Source organism: Carcharodon carcharias, chromosome 22 (genome assembly GCF_017639515.1).
Source record: "Carcharodon carcharias isolate sCarCar2 chromosome 22, sCarCar2.pri, whole genome shotgun sequence".
NCBI lineage: Eukaryota > Metazoa > Chordata > Chondrichthyes > Lamniformes > Lamnidae > Carcharodon > Carcharodon carcharias.
The window spans coordinates 6,214,080-6,230,425 of record NC_054488.1 but is presented as its reverse complement, the minus strand read 5'-3'; the positions used below and the strand labels follow the sequence as shown (position 1 = coordinate 6,230,425).

The window sequence follows — 16,346 nt, the reverse complement described above, 5'->3', positions numbered from 1 at the left end:
AAAACTTTAATAACATTTTTAAAGACCTACATGAAATCTCATCCCGCCCGTGGATGAGCTTTCATGCTTTTTCTAATGCCCGCCAGGGTTCCTGGTCTGCTCGCCAACCTTAAGGTTGGACAGGCAGGTCCATTAATTAGTTAAATGACTCTGTCAATGGCCTCAATTGGCCATTGACAGATTGGCGGGCACACAGCTGATTTTGCTGAGCCCCCGCCTACCTGAAAATTTAAACAGGGCGCGGTGATGTCGGGAGTTCCTTCCAACATCACTGCGCATCATTTTACATGTCAGCGAGCAGGCCCCACCCCCACTCGCCGACATGAAAATCCTACCCACTGTTTAGTATGTTACTTTGTTCATGGCTTGGATTCTTGGCTATAAATTGGCACTTGGGAAATGTTGTCTGGTGTGACAATGATCAACTTCTGCAAATTAGCATCTTAATTCTTTATTTTAAAACCACTACATTAATACTTGAACGGAATCAAAGATGGGAAATCATCTGGCAAGGCTGTTTATGAATTATAGGAGAGCAGGTTTGAATCAGAGTTCAAGGTGTTTCAGAGACCTGATAAGATGCATTAGGAACTGTTTGAGGCAGGGGGTAGTAGATTGTTGGGGGGAGTGCTGGAGGGAAGCAAAGCTGTTGGAGCAGGATTTACAAGCTCATACTGCACACTGACTGAACTCAATCAGCAGCTAGGGTTTAATTCAATCTTTGAAGCTCTCCCTACCCTAAAGCCGTATCCCTCAATTCTCACTCTCCCTGAATTTGTGTGTTTCGCATTGTAATTCAAATTGTTACCCTTACGTAAGTTGGGCTATTGCCCTGTTCAGATGTCTTCTCATTCTTTCTTGACAGGACTTTATACATTCAACTTCCTATTAAAAAGAAATTGCAGATATTGCTTCAGCAAAACGACTGTACCAATGCAGTATACTTTTAACACACAAATTTTTCTGATTTAGTTACACCAACCTTTAACAACTGCTTCTCTACGTCGTCATGAACAAGATCTATACCTATCCTTTTCTCTCTGTGGTACAGACATTCTTGCGACACCTGTTGCATTAATAAGTTACATGCAAATTAAGAGTACAAACTGCAACTGAAACCTACAGTATTTATGTAACACTATGCTATACAGTTATTAATTTCTCAAATCCTAATGTTCTTTATTTGACAATAATACCAGCATTGAGTTGTTAATTGCTGTTATAATATACTCATTGAACATTTTCTATTGAGGTTAAAAAAGCTTATGCTACGCAATGCAAGGCTGTTTCAATTTAAGCGTCTTATTTGGAAATGACATATCCTGTAAGCATCAAAGCACTGGGGAGGGAGGGAGGAATGAACTGCTTTAATCAATATTAGGGCGATATCATAAATACATTCAAAAAGGTGTTGGCAATGTCATAACATATAACTGTCAGACATGTGGGTTCTAACTCCTGGACTCTTATCTCTTATTCAGCATGTCAGTGCATTCCTATAAATCAACCTTCACTCCTTATGACCCACATGTTCCTTTACCTGTCCAAAATCTAGGTTATATTTCACATGCCCAGGGATTGAACAATTTACTAATGATATTTCATCAATTTCCATAATCTTCTTTGTCTTTTGAAAACAGGAAATACACCCTTCACTGGTCAATTGCACCAACTAGAAATACCAATTAGATTTATTAAATGGTAAATAAATAACTGAAGAGATTTAACCATCACTTCTTACAAGGTAGAAAATGACTGTCACATTGGCTATGCAAAATTGCAAAGCAAGCTGAACTGGCTGCAACATCCCTGAATATTAATGTTTAAATTGAGTTTCACTGTTGATTGTCTATGTAATCTGTAGGTGTTTTATCTCTTTCTATTGACTTCACGCAGACTGTCCAATTTTAATATGACAGCCTGAAAAATACTTCATGGTCAGTACAAAACCAATTTAGTTATTTGTCTTTTAAGCTCAAGAGTTTCCAGTTAAATATATTTAAAATAAACATCACAACATGTTTTGCATTTGAATTGAATGACTGTCCCCTCCACAAAGACCAGGCTCTTATGTGAAACAAGCCAGACTATTTTCTATGACTGAACATGGTTTTTAACCCCATATATATACTGTGTCAAGAAGAACAAAGTTAATATCATTATCTATTATTGACAAAACATTTCACTTTTCTCACAATAGTGACTAGAGGGAATCTTTGCCCCAAGTGTACCAACATTCATCACTTGAGTTGGGTCATAAAGTGAGAAATCTGATCATGAGAATAAATATGAATCCCATTAAATGCCTCATGGAACCTCAATGCATTTGAAAGTCACTTTCTCCACTCTCTCAGTCACAGCGGGAAAAAATAAATGATTTTCGGAGGGTGAACAAGCAAAAGAGAGGAAATTATCAGCAATTAAGGCAATTCATTAAGCAATGATACTGTATTCCCTTTAAAACAGCTAATTTATCTGCATGTTTCTTATTCAAAATAATTATTTCTAATTAGAGTATTAACTGCATTATTAGAGCATTAAAATATCAAATAATTCAGTATTAAGATGCCTTTTACCTGAAGAGGACCTTCAGTTTCTGTCAAGGCTCGCTCTAACCGTTTCTTGACCTCTAGGAGAGAATTAGTCTCCCCTATAATCTGCTCAGTCTCATGAGCTAATTCAGATTTCCAAAACATAATGTCATTCACACGTTCTCCTAAATTCTTGCTGGTTTCAAACTGTGTTTTCTTCGTAACGTTTTCCTTGTTTTGAATCAGACGAGCAGTGTCAGCTCTTAGCCTCTCTGCACTGTGTCTGTAAGACTCTGATTCTCTGTAGTTGGTCTGGTTAGATTCATGCCAATCCTGAGGAGTGTATCTGGTGAGTAATGTTGTTCTATTCGATGGGATATGAACGCTTTTGGCTTCAATATGTCCAGGGACATTAGTAGTAAAAGAAGCCATGGTAGGAGCAACACATGCCACTTTGTAATAAGTGCTAGGTCTCCAAGGCATCATTAGACTCTGTCTAAACACATTAAGAGGATAGTGGCCTTTATAACTTGATGCCATTGTTGATATAGCAGGCAGAAAGTTAGCACTAGTTGCCCTGGGACGGATGTAAGTAGCAGCCATTGTTGAGCCTAAAAGTGCAATGATGTCTTTTCCTATAAAATACACAAAGTATTACTTTTAAAAACAATCTTATTCTTTTCATTTTTACTGTTTTACAATATGTGCAGATATTATGGCAAATTAATCAATCCTGCACTCCCAGCAATGAATGCCTTCAAGAGGAAGCACAGGTTGTAGATAGGTTCGACACTGCAAATTTGAATCCTGCTTCAAAAGTAGCTCCTTACTGGAAGCACTGGATTTACCCTATTTTCTTTTGTAAATTTTAAAGGATTCAGCAATAACAATTTGAACTTATACAGTGTTCTTTACAATAGAAAGATGTTCCAGGGTGTTGCATAAATTAGGGAATTACAAGAGTGCTGTATGAGAGGGAAAACAATACATACGATGTAATTCAGGGGTGAGGCTGGAAGAAGGAATAGCTTTTAGTAGACTTTTGAAAGTAGGGAGGTCAGCAGCATGGTGACTGGACAGTGGTAACCAAATGTGGACGAAGGAGGTCCGAAACAAGGAGTAAATCAGTGTCACTGAAGCCAAGGATGAACACAGGGCTGAAAATCGTTGCTGAGTTTGGGCGGTGCAAGTTCATAAAGAAGTTTGAAGATGAGGATAAAGGCCTTAAACATGATCCAAAGGGTGGTCACTTCAGCCTTGGGAGGATGAAGGTAGATATCAGGCTTTGTGTCGATAAGAATACAGGATTCTGCATGCTGAATGAGCTGCAGTTTGTGCAGCCTGGATGCCAGGGAGAAGATTACTGGAGAAATCCAGCCTTGAAGCAATAAGGGCAATGATTAGAGTCTTGGGGGGTCTGCGGGGAGGTGGGGTGGAAATAAGTAATGTTGCAAAGTTTGGAAGAGGGTGGTCTTAGAGGCACATTAGATAAGGAGAAAATGGATGTTCAGATTCTGTATCACGAGACGTAGCTTGAAGTGCTTGTGAGGAGATTGTGGATTTAAGCACGGAGTCAGGTAGCAGCTGACAGGGGACAAGAAAGAATAGTTTCAATATTTCCTACAATAAACATGTTTTGAAAGACCTACTCAAGAATTTTGAGCAGGTAGTTTAAGAATTGAGCAACACCTTTGGAATTAAAACAGGTTGCAGAGCCAAGCTTTCAATGGCATAATCTGTAGAACCATAGAGGTTTACAGGAAGGAAGGCCACTCAGCCCATCATGTCTGTGCCAACTCTTGGCTGGAACAATCCCAAACTAATTCTTGCTCTCTCCTCACCATAACCAAAAAATGAGAGCTGAATTTATGAATCCAGAGGGGTAGGGTCTCACCTATTGAGAAAACAAATGGAGAAATTATCACTGTGCTCCACTGGACTTTCAACTCATGAAAATCGACACGAGTTACATGATGCTGCTTAGACAGAGTATTGAGATTAATCCAAAGTCATCATTCTTAGATATAGATAACACATTAAGTAATAAAAGGCTTTCTGTGAACAATATGGACCATTTTGCCTGTTAATAGTTCAGGCATTACCTGCAGCTAATGTAACTGCAATAATGTCTCAGGCATACCACTTTTTGGATTCTTTAGTATATTATCCACCTTTTTGTTTAGGTATATGAATGTCATTGTCATTCTCACTGCCATAAATTTTGCAGATACTCTTACTATGCTTTTGATCCTTATATGTCACCTTCAGCCAACTGTATTTCAAGGCCTGTGCGAATAAAGATATCAGTTAAAATTCTATAAGCGATTGGAGCTGTAGTAGCTGCATTGCTGGAATTAATACTTTAATCCCATTGATTTAAAATAATAACCAATATAGTCTTTCTATATACTATACATGTTCCCGTATTTCTTTCACGATTTTTCCTGTATGCTTGTTGATTGGCCAACACATCTAAACAGTTTCAATACTTTTCTTGTGGGTACAAATAAACTTATTGAGAAAACATCAAAGAAATATTGTTCAACTGCAAACTTTGATAATAATCTGGACACAACGATACATTAATATGTAACTCATACACTCAACTTAATGCCTACATGTCAACTGTTAAAAAAAATTCTCACATCATTTCGTATTTATGCATACATGCAAACTACTTTTCCAAAACTTGCATAATGCAAGACGATAACGAATCGATCCTATTAAAAGTTTCATTAATCCCTTTCACTTCGAAAGGTATGAGACATAACTGGAAGCTTTCAAGTCAGATGATTTCAATGCATCTTTTGAAAAGTCAAACCGTAGACTAAGTTATTCTTGTTGGACATTCAGGTAAGTCCAACTAACAACAATGAGCTTGTTTAATACAGTAAAGTTATCCAAAAGACTGGATTTAAATTGTAGCTTTTTTTGATATAAAAAGGAAATTAAAATGCAAACAAAGTATTTTTTTACCGACCAGATAAGATAACTATTGGTGGTCGCTGTCCTCACGCAGTCAAATTTGCGGCAGCAGCGAGCGCTGCACGCTAACCATACCTGATAGCCGGGGGCGGGGAATCCGCCCCGCACCTTGATTGATTGACAGCGGGAAGGTTGAATCCCGGGCCGGCCGAGATTCCAATTTGGACGGATGGGCAAATGAGCGCAGGGGTGGGAGGGGCGGGTCTTGGTCATCAAGTTAGGCTGTACTGTGTGTACAGTGAATCCTGGATATCTGTTGCCATGGCCGCGGTGAGTTGACAATAGGGAGGGGAAGAGGAAGGACAGTTAAGCTCAATTACAGACTGAATAATGAAGGTGGTGCTGCCAAGTGAACAAATGCACGCACGGGAGAAGAGAGAAATAGACTTAACAACTTGCAGCATGTTTCTATAAGTATCAAGATAGTCTCACTAATTAAGGAATTACGACAATTTTCTCCTCTATGCTCTATTATTAGAAAAAAGTTTATAAATCCAAAACACTTCTCACTTCCGAGGGGCCGAATGGCCTACTGCTGCTCCTATTCCTTATGTTCTTATTGACTCCAGCTCTTAAAAGTGTTACCATGCAAATGGTTAGGTTGGCATTGTGGGGTGTGCAGACAATAGGTAAGTATTAATTGCAATTACTGTGGCTTAAATGATCGATGGTTTTAAATGTAAGTTTCGGTAACCATCCCTTTCAAAGGTGCTATTTCAATCCTTCTTTATTGTTCCTTTGAATGCTGGAAGACAAAAAAATTGATGTGCCAATGTACCAAAGTGTTCTAATCATAGCGTGACAAGTTTACATAGACAGAATGTGGAAAGTTGATACAAAAGTGTGATAAAAATTGATAATGTTTTGTAGACAGGGTGCAAAAATGAAAGAATTGATGTCATTTAGGGAACAATGTTTTTGGTGAACAATGTTTAACTACCTATGTAAATGTCCCTGAATTTGATTCAAAGTAGGATGAAAAAAATCCAGTATTGCCTGGTAAGTAAGGAGGAACAGATATTGCCATTTCTGTGATTACCTTTGACCCGGAAGTAGTGCAGTAATGAAAAAGTGTAATTTTACAAAAAGGTCTGTGGAATCTGCAATTGTTTTTAAAGGGTGTTTGAAAAGGACTTTTAAGAGTTTGCATCAACTGTAAAATGATCAACTGTAATTTTCATGGATAATAAGAAATATTGGTCCATGTGACTTGGTGACCCTCAACCTGGAAGCAGTACCAACAGGAAGAAAGTTAAGAAATGAATCATTGTGGCTGGCAGACACAAAGGAGACCTACAATCAGAGGAGCTGGAAGATGAAGTCACAGATGCAGAACAAATAAAAAGCAAACAGACACAAAAAGAGGAACAGAAAGAGGAGAACTCTTGTGAAGAGAAGAAGCAAGCCATTCCCAGAAAGAGGTCAATTTTTCTGGTTGGCAGAAAAGAAAACAGAAGCTCTTGGAGGTACTACATGAGCTGGCTAAAAAGGTCTAAAACCTGAAAAGCGGTGTGAATCGCTCGAAGATCCTAAAGAGCTGGATGTTTTTTTTTTCCAGAAGTGATCAAACCACTAACTGGGGTGTTATTGGTTGGTCTGTTGAAAAGGAACTCTGGAAAGCTACACCCTCAGATCTGTTGTGACCAGAGTGAGATAGGGCTCACAGAAGTGTACACTGCTGATGATAATCATATCAATGATAACTTGAAGGTGAAAGCTGTTTTGGGACAGGACTCCTAATCTACCCTGCTAAATAAAGAACAGCATATTGTGGAACTGTGTTGTTGTATTTCTATATTAGTTTAATACAAATTTACCAACCTCACATAGCACTGGTATATTAAACATAGGTTTGTTTTATTTAAAGATGTAATACACGATGCTCAGCAGACAGATTTACTATAAAGATTCAACAGTTATTGTTAACCGGAAAGTACAGCTGCAACTCCTTTACACCACATGTTGCTAACTGAACTGAAAGCTCCCCTGAACAATGTCTGCTTGTCACATGATTTAAATCCTGGCTATTTATTCATTAGCATATTCTCTCTTAACACGGTATCATAACATGGGTAACTATGTACTGCCACTTCTGTGTGGGGAGTGATACAGTTTCTTGTGATTGTGAAAGACATATCTTTGTTGATCAATCATTTAAAATGAAATTTACCTTTCTATTTGAAATATTATTTTGCCTGTTAATTCATGTTTACTTTGCATTGGTTCTGATTTATTTTAAAAGTAAAAGCTACAAAAAGTGGAATCTTCTTGGTAATTTGGGGGGTCATTCAAAAAATGAGTTATTTTGGTTATGGTTCCCCCTTGGAGGTCGTAACATTTTAACCAATGCTTCCACTCTCAATATTCCAACCTGCCTTCATTGCTACCTTATAATGTCCATTACAGTGCAACTGTAATGTAACAGCAAACATGATAATGCCAAGTTGTTGTAGCAACACTCTTATCATTGAGAAAAATCAATTATTTAAATGGTCAATTGACTTTGCTTCTGTGTTCCTTTTATTGTCTGTTTACATGCTGGAAATCTGGTAATTTTGCTCTCATCAGGTGTTGAATTTGAAGAGTTTTATTTCAATAAAGCATATAACGAAGAACTTAAGTATGATCAGTTATCTTTGGAATTGTAAAACTGGTGAAATAAATGAGGAGTTGTTGTGTTTGAGGTCTTTTCAGTCCTTGGGATAATCTAAATATAACTCCTTGACTACTTATCCTTAACCTCAGTGTTCTGTATCAGTGGTTGGTTTTTATGTTGTTGTGGGCAAGTGCAATATGATAGTCTTGTTTGAACTTGCATGGGATGACTGGATACCGCCTTAATCACTCTGCTGGTGGTTGTTGTGACGGCAACTCTTCTTCCATTTGCTTAGGAATTCAGACTAGTTGGTAAGGCAAATTTAAGTTATATGAAGTTCCTTGCGATACATTCATCTGCCTTCTCAGTCTTGAGTTAGCACTGCATGTAAATGATAAAAACATACAAAACATATATATATAGTATATATATATTTATTTTTAACATAACACTTTTTCTAATTCACGTTCTGAATATGTCTTGTGTGCAGTTCCGGTTGTTGCTTGCAAGTACTTAGTGTATAAAATTTATTTTGCATTCTGTAAACATTAACCTGAAACATTAACTCAAGTTTCCCTGACCACAGATGCTGCCTAAATCTGCTGAGTGTTTCCAGCATTTTCTGTTCTTTTTTTGAGATTTCTAACATCTACAGTATTTTGCTTTTGTTTAAGAATCTTGACTATTTGGCCTTAAACAAATTGTGCACAGCAAAATCCCACAAACGGCAAATGAATGAATGTCTAGATAACCTGTTTCTGGTGATATTGTTACAGGGAGGAGTGTTGGCAAGGATATTTCATGGTCTTCCTCAAAATAGTGCCATGGGATCTTTTACATGCACCAAAGTAGGCCTCGGTTTAACTCTCCGGCACAAACTTCAGAGCTGTAGCCCCCATTTTTTTGGGTGCTATGAGTGCCCTTAGCATTTCAAAGTGGCATCTGAGGTGGGCATGATATCTGAAATAAGATTATAATTGTCAAATCATCTCTTTTTCTCCAGCAACTGTTCGTATGGATAGCAGTTGTCACTATTGATCCATGCTCTTTGTATATGCAATGATGTTTAAACAGCTGAATTGATGCTTACATACATACGAACATACAAACTACGAGCAGGAGTAGGCCACTCAGCCCATCAAGCCTGCTCCGCCATTCAATAAAATCATGGATGATCTGATTGTAACCTCCCACTGACCCGATAACCTTTCACTCCCTTGTTAATCAACAATCTATATAGCTCTGCCTTTAAAATATTCAGACTTTGCTTGCACCGCCTTTTGAGGAAGAGAGTTCCAAAGGCTTATGACCATGGGAGAAGAAAGTTCTCCTCATCCCTGTCTTAAATGAGTGACCTCTTATTTTTAAATCATGATCCCTGGCTCTGGATTCTCCCACAAGCGGAAACATTCCCTCTGCGTTCACTCTGTCAAGAACCCTCAGGATCTTAAAGGTTTCGATCACCTAATGTTTGTGCGATCAGCATTGAGAAATAGTATATATTTGGAATATCTTATATTCTGTATGTGTTGCACAATATAAGCCTCAAATCTGCAGTCTTGTACAAATGGTGCATCACCTTCCAGTGAAATATATATTAATGGCAGCTTTCTACTACAAAGAATGAACTCAATGCCTCGAAATACAAGAGTAAATTCACTAATCTTGGCAAGTAGGCAGTTTGGCGTTGTAACTATATCAATGTATACAGCCCATGGATAGTTTAAGGGAAAGTGAATGTTTGCTTCTGAATTCTGAAGAAGCATAATCCTTAAATTTCAAGTAATATGGATTCTAAATCTAGAGTTTAGTATTCTATACAATATAACACATTTTCTTGTCTGAGAGAGAGAGTTAACAAATTGTTACGTTTTTCCATCCTGTGTTGGGGTTCCCCTAAGTATTACTCTACTATCAGAAGGTAGAATTAGATAAAGACAATCCTAAGGAGACTCACTGCTTCACACAAATGCACGGTCATAAGAGTGATAAGAACCCTAAGCCTACCACAAAAACACATATATAACAAAAATGCCAACTTGCATTTATATACTGCCTTTCAGATGGTAAAATGCCCCACGTTGCTTCACAGCAGCATTATTAAACAAAGTTTTACACCAGGCCACACAAGGACATCTTAGGGTAGATGACCAAAAACTTGATCTTAAAGAGCATCTTAGAAGAGGAAAGAAAACTAACAAGGCAGAGAGGTTTCAAGGTCCAAATTAGGGTCTAGGCAACTCTACACATGGTTGACAATGGCAGAGTAATTAAATATAAATAGTACTTATGCTCTCTATACATGAAGTATATGAAATGCCGATATCATCATCCTATATTCAATCATCATCCCAAAATATGAAAAGTTGCAATGTCTTACAAAATATTAGGTAGATATAGCTCAAACCCCATTTCATCATTTTAGCAGATGCATCTCGAGTTAGAAATATTAACCAAATAAATTGGAAAACTTAAAGCATCCTTTCACAAGCAAACTCACCCTTGGAAAGATGACTGATCTTTTCTGCAACAGCAAATGGACTAAGTTATAAAAAACATTGCTGGGCTATAAGTGTTGTACTGAACATTTTCTAGGGTACATCACAGACCTGTCAGATGAATTTATTTTAAATTGTGGTGCATAGACCAGCACCTTCTCCTGGACAGAAAAATTGGCAATTGATGTCTGCTTAGCATTCTGAGATGTGTGTTCTCCCAGAATCCAAGCAGTCCAGAATGTGCTAATTTGTGAAATATAAAACATACCTGATATATTTTTTCCATACTAACATTGCAGCTGTTAATGTACAATTCTAAAATAATATGGTATCCTGCATGAAGTTTTGTTTCCCCAGATACTGCTTGTACCAAGAGACCAGCTGATAGTAAATAGTTTCATGAGCTTTTGTTTCCTCTTATTTATTACTTTGCCCACACATTTTTTTATTAACAGACATATTTTCATGTATATTCGACAATCCCTGCCAGCATTGTAAAGTTTATTTTATGATGCCCTGCAAAATGAAGGTAACAATAAAGAACTTAATAGGAAAGGATTATATGCACCAGCACTACCAGCTGACAGACAATTGTTTTGAGTTCAGCGTTTAGAAACAGAATAAAGCTAAGTTATGTCAACTGTGTTAATAGATGTTTTCTTAGGGAATGAGAATAAGAAGGGTTGCTGTTAGACTGGTTGAGTTCTTCAGCTGACCTTCCTGAAATTCTCATTTTGATATGATGTGCACACTGAATTTGATTATTCATTTTACAGTCATTGTCATTCCTATGAATAGGGATGGGCTTGCACAACCCTGGCATTCATTGTGCACAAACAATGTGGATTTATTTTGATATGAATGCAATCAGCTCATCATGTGTATGACAAACAGAGAGCAAAGATTTGATAAACATTGTTTTTTTAATGAAAATGATACCTTTTTAATTGAACCTTCACGAAATGCTGAAGAAATCCCTTGAAGTTTATTTTGTGATTGTACTCGACTGCAACCTTAACTATTGAGGAGTAGTCATATGACAGCATCGATAATTGCATTTAATGCTATGTTCTTCAAGCGTTCTACTGAAGTGAAATTTAATGTAGAGGTAAATAGGGTAGATTATAATTTTTGAACTGGTTGTTAGTAAATATCAGTTATGTTGGTTTTCGGCCTATTTAAAAATTAGTGCTTAGAGATGCAAACTTTGCCCTCTCTCTCACCTTTAAAGTTCAGCTCATAAGGATTCCTGAAACTCATGGAATTATTACTGCTATGTTTTGACTACAGGGTGGCTTTGCTCGTGAACCGGTTTCATGCTTATCTGTCGGCAGGTGAGTTGATTACAATATACTGCAGACGCAGAGACCAATATGAAATGAAGCACATACTAGTTTATTTACACAAACGACAGAGCACTAACATGATGTGTGCTTTTCCAGCCAGACCCTTCTCTAAACTAGCATTAACATGGTAGCCCACACTACACAGCTATTGGGTCTTACAGTCACATGGTCAATCTGCTCACAGTCTCTTAAAGACGTATTACACCTCATATTACCACAATTACAGTTGTGAAATATACTGTCCTGGTGACAAGCTGCTAAAAGAACACAATGTGATGACTTGGCATGTCTGATTTTGTTTCAAAATTTATTGTTGTACCATTCTTGCTGTGTTGTTCCCATATGGCTCACTTACCCATTATTGCTAACCAAAGTATTGTTTCATTTACAACCACGTGAACACTGTAAACATGGACAAATAACAAAACAGTGTGTATTATGTAGGACGGTCGGCTGTGAATTATAAGGCACCAATTTGAACAATTTGATGCATGTAGGAAGTAAGATATATTTTCTGTAGTTTTAAAAAATGGGGTGATTTTACTGTTATAATTTAAGGTGATATTGTGGATTTACATTTTCTGTTGTGTTAGAAACTTAAACTAAACAAGAAAATTACTTGCCTGAAGCCTCTGCTCCAGGCTGACAAGTTCAAATTTCTGCAGTTTTCTCTCTTCTGTGACTTAAATCTTTACCACTGGAAACTAACCTTGTGGCTTTGCTTTTTGCTGCCTCCAACACTTCAACGTTTTTATTGTATCTAGGCAACCCAGATCGGATGCTGTACTCGGCCTGACCAGAGCACTGTACAGTTTGATTTCACTTCCTCAGACTTATATTACACTGCTTACTGTGTGTGCCAGAGCACTCGCTGGGCCTTCAGCAGTGCTAGATTGAAGTCAGACAGTATGACATGTGCAAAGACAGTTTGTTGACAACTCTCTTTTTCTGCTTTGATCGGTTTTCCTGTGTGGGAATGCCTGGCTTCAGATCAGCACCTGCACACAGCTGAGATTGGCAATTCAATTCGCTGTCTAATCAGCCATAATTCAATTAAATATTTTTGTGTCTTTAATTTACTGGTCTTATTAGTATTTACTTGTAGGTTATTTACTTCCTTCGCCTTTGTACTGAGTTTCTGCACTTAATACATGTTCCTGACAGAGTGATGACAAGTCCTTGGATGTTATGTTAGGGCTGAATTGTTTTCGAAAGATTACCAAACAGAAGGAAGAACAAAGAACAGAAGGAAAAAGAATGCTTTGAATTCAGAACTGGTATCTTCATTAAACCCTAAGCATACACAGTTTCAGCCAACTGCTCCCATAGCAACAGTAAAACAAAAAGACCTCTTAATTAGAATTAAATATTAATAAAGTTAGATACATCCCAATACACTGACTGAAAATAAATACCTTCCTGGGAGCCAAATTATTCCTTAGGGGACTGAAAACTGGAGGCTGGAACTCATTGTAAACAGTATCTTTATCAAATCTAAAGAAATGTCATTTACAATATAAGCAGAAATGAAATGCATAATTTAGCTTAATTGGCAAAAGGAAAGTACTTGGTTGAGAACATAGTAATTAATTCAATTAAGTATTGTAGTCATCTGAAATGAGGGGGGTTTTGAAATTGCCTGTCTTATCAAGTGGGCATTATTTACGTTATACATATGTGTTTAATGTATGTTTCGATATATAAGCTTTTCATTAATTGAAAACCAGAATCCTGAGAAGGCTTATTACCTTGATGTCACACAGCCCAATCGGCTGAAGTGATGCAGGACACCTAATTTGGACCATGTAGGTTCAGACCACAAATTTACATGTCAGTCATCTATCAACAGGTGAGTTGCAAAATGGGCCCTGCACAGATGTTACTCAAAGGGCCAGGCACTCAAATTGCACATAAGTTAATTTTTAAGAACTTCCACTCTTGTGGAATCTCTGAAAATAATCTAGAGTGTTCTTGGAGGTGTTGTGGTGAGTTCCTGGATTTGCCAGAGGGTGTTTCTGCACCCTCACAGGGAGGACAGAGGAGTAGGTGACCTGTCCACACAAAGACTGCAGCTGGCACGGGTGCAGCTGTGGCAGTACCTCTGGGCCTGTAACACAACAAGGAGGTGAATCATGGGCTGTGGACAGGGCAAGATCTGCACCATGCCTCCTGCCAACTCGGAGCTGGACTCCTCCATGCCCCTTACAGTAACAGGAGGTTGTGTGGAAGACCAATCAATGCACCTAGCTATTGGTGTGCATGTTTATCAGCACTAAGCTGTGTGCTGCCACATTGAGCTCCTCACCTGAGTCCTCTAGAGCAGAACCTGTTGGTGGCCTTGCCCTCTGGTGAGCTGGCAAATCAATCCTCCATTCCCCCTAATCTGTCTGCAGCCTATTTGTGTCCACATGACTCACACCTTTATTCTTGTCGACACAATACATGCAGTACCAATGTCTAGGCTGATGTCTGTGAATATCAGATCCATTGATGGGGCTTCTTCATTAATGCTGTGCTGTTGTTCTCTCTCTTCCTCCTTGTACATCTGTGGCTGGGCAGACAGTGGTAGTTCTTGGGTGATTGAATGTAGAAAATCAGAACGGGAAGGTTGGAGTGAGGGAAGGGACCAGGAGTGGGAAGCCAGTGTTCCATGGTCACACTATCAGCAGCTTCCTCATCACAGGAAATAGCAAGATGAGAGTGAGCTGGTAATGAAGAAGGGGCATAAGACTAAACATAACATCATTTTCAATGTTCTCAGTGATGTCAGATGCCATGGGTTCCATTGCAGTTAGCCCCATGTTGCTAAGAGCCATCAATACTGTCGGACTCAGGAAATGCACACCTCCTTGTCCCCCACTGGCCTGGCCTTTCTATGATGTGGCATCTACAACTGTAAGTGAGAAGGCGGAATGTTAGTGATTGTGTAACGCTGGCCAGGATTTTCTGTGCCTGCTGGCATCGGGCGTGTTCGGTGATGTGAGTGAACAATATGGTGAGAAGGCCAAAAATCAGTTTCACAACGTCGTGAAGATGTCAGGGAGGTGGGGTTGGGAGGGGAGGAAAGAAGGTGTCGGGGGGGGGGTGAGGTTGGGATGAGGGAGGGAGTACGGGGGGGGTGGGGGTAACGGGGTAGAAGGTGGCAACTGGGGAGGTAGGTGTAAAGGGAGTGGAAGGTGTAAGGGAAGGAGTTCAGTGGGGAGGAAGGAGTCCAGGGGGAGGAAGGACTGTGGAGAGGGGAGGGAGTCTGGGAGAGAAAGGAGTGTGAAGAGAGGAGGGAGTAAGGTTGGAGGAAGGAGTCGGGAAGTGGGAAGGAGTAAAGCTGGGGGAAGAAGTGAGATTGGAGGAAGAGGTAACACTGGAGGAGGAGTTGGGAGGGGGGAAAGGACTAAGGATGGTGGGAGAAGTAAGGGTGTCTGAGGGAGTCAGGAAGGGTGCGAAACTAAGTCAGAGTGATGGGGGAAAGGAAATGGGTGACTGGGGGATGGGTAAAGATGGGGGAGTGTGCAATAAACTGAATCCAGACCATGCTGGCCAAATCGAAAGTGAAACGACAGTCGTGGGGGTGAGATCAGGTGCTGCATGGGAGTGTGATCAGGGGGTGGGTGGAAATGCAGGTCAGCTCAGATGGACAACTGAAAGTGAACTCCAGCAGCAGCACTGACAATGCCCAGGACAGTGAGGTCAGTGTGACACATGAAGGATCTGTGTGCATGGGACAGTGCTTGCACGAGGCTCCAAAAGACCCTGCCGCACACACACTTCTCCTGAATTCCTTATTGAATTTATTAAAAACTATTTTGAGTTTAGACTCCCCCTCAAGTGGAAGCTTCTTCTCAACATCTGTCTTTTTGAGCCACTTCATCATTTCAAAGCAAAAGCAAAAACAGAAACAGAAATACCTGGAAAAACTCAGCAGGTCTCTGTTTCTGTTTTTGTTTTGGATTTCCAGTATCTGCAGTTCTTTGCTTTTATCTCATCATTTCAAAGACCTTTATCAGCTCACCTCCCTCCTGCTCAGGGTTTCCTGATAGTTGTGATTTTATTGAAAATCCTACAGCAATATGGTAATCTTAATAATGGAGTTAAATATATATTCTACATAATCTCTCTCTTAAATTTGTTTTTTAAGACAAGAATTAGTAACTACCATCCTGGCATGGCATCTGTGCAGAATCCATTCCAAAGTGTATTGGTTACTGTACACCTCGTTCTGAATATTCGGTCATGCCTGTACACATTCAGTTTCCAGTCCTTTAGGCAAGTCAGTGCTTGTTTTGTACTTTGAAGTATAAAATCTGCAGTCCAGGAACAATGATTTGAAATTCTCACACAAATTCTATAATGATAAGAATTTTGAAATATAATTTTAATGACAGTTCCAATAATG

The 16,346-nt window shown here is 39.0% G+C and overlaps 1 protein-coding gene and 1 long non-coding RNA gene across 2 annotated transcripts in view; one reads left to right on the top strand and one right to left on the bottom strand.

Annotated features, from left to right (window-relative positions):
- Positions 1 to 5,586, bottom strand: part of tekt3 (tektin 3) — a 28,752-nt gene extending 23,166 nt beyond the window's left edge. The window contains exons 1-4 of the mRNA XM_041216759.1: positions 5,512 to 5,586; positions 2,577 to 3,166; positions 983 to 1,066; positions 815 to 885 (exon numbers count right to left, since the gene is read on the bottom strand). Coding sequence (XP_041072693.1) covers positions 815 to 885; positions 983 to 1,066; positions 2,577 to 3,134 — 713 coding nt within the window. The 5' untranslated portion in view covers positions 3,135 to 3,166; positions 5,512 to 5,586. The remainder of the gene's footprint in view (positions 1 to 814; positions 886 to 982; positions 1,067 to 2,576; positions 3,167 to 5,511) is intronic.
- The window catches only part of LOC121293625, a 95,061-nt gene that overhangs the window by 62,411 nt on the left and 16,304 nt on the right, over positions 1 to 16,346 (top strand). The window lies entirely within an intron of this gene.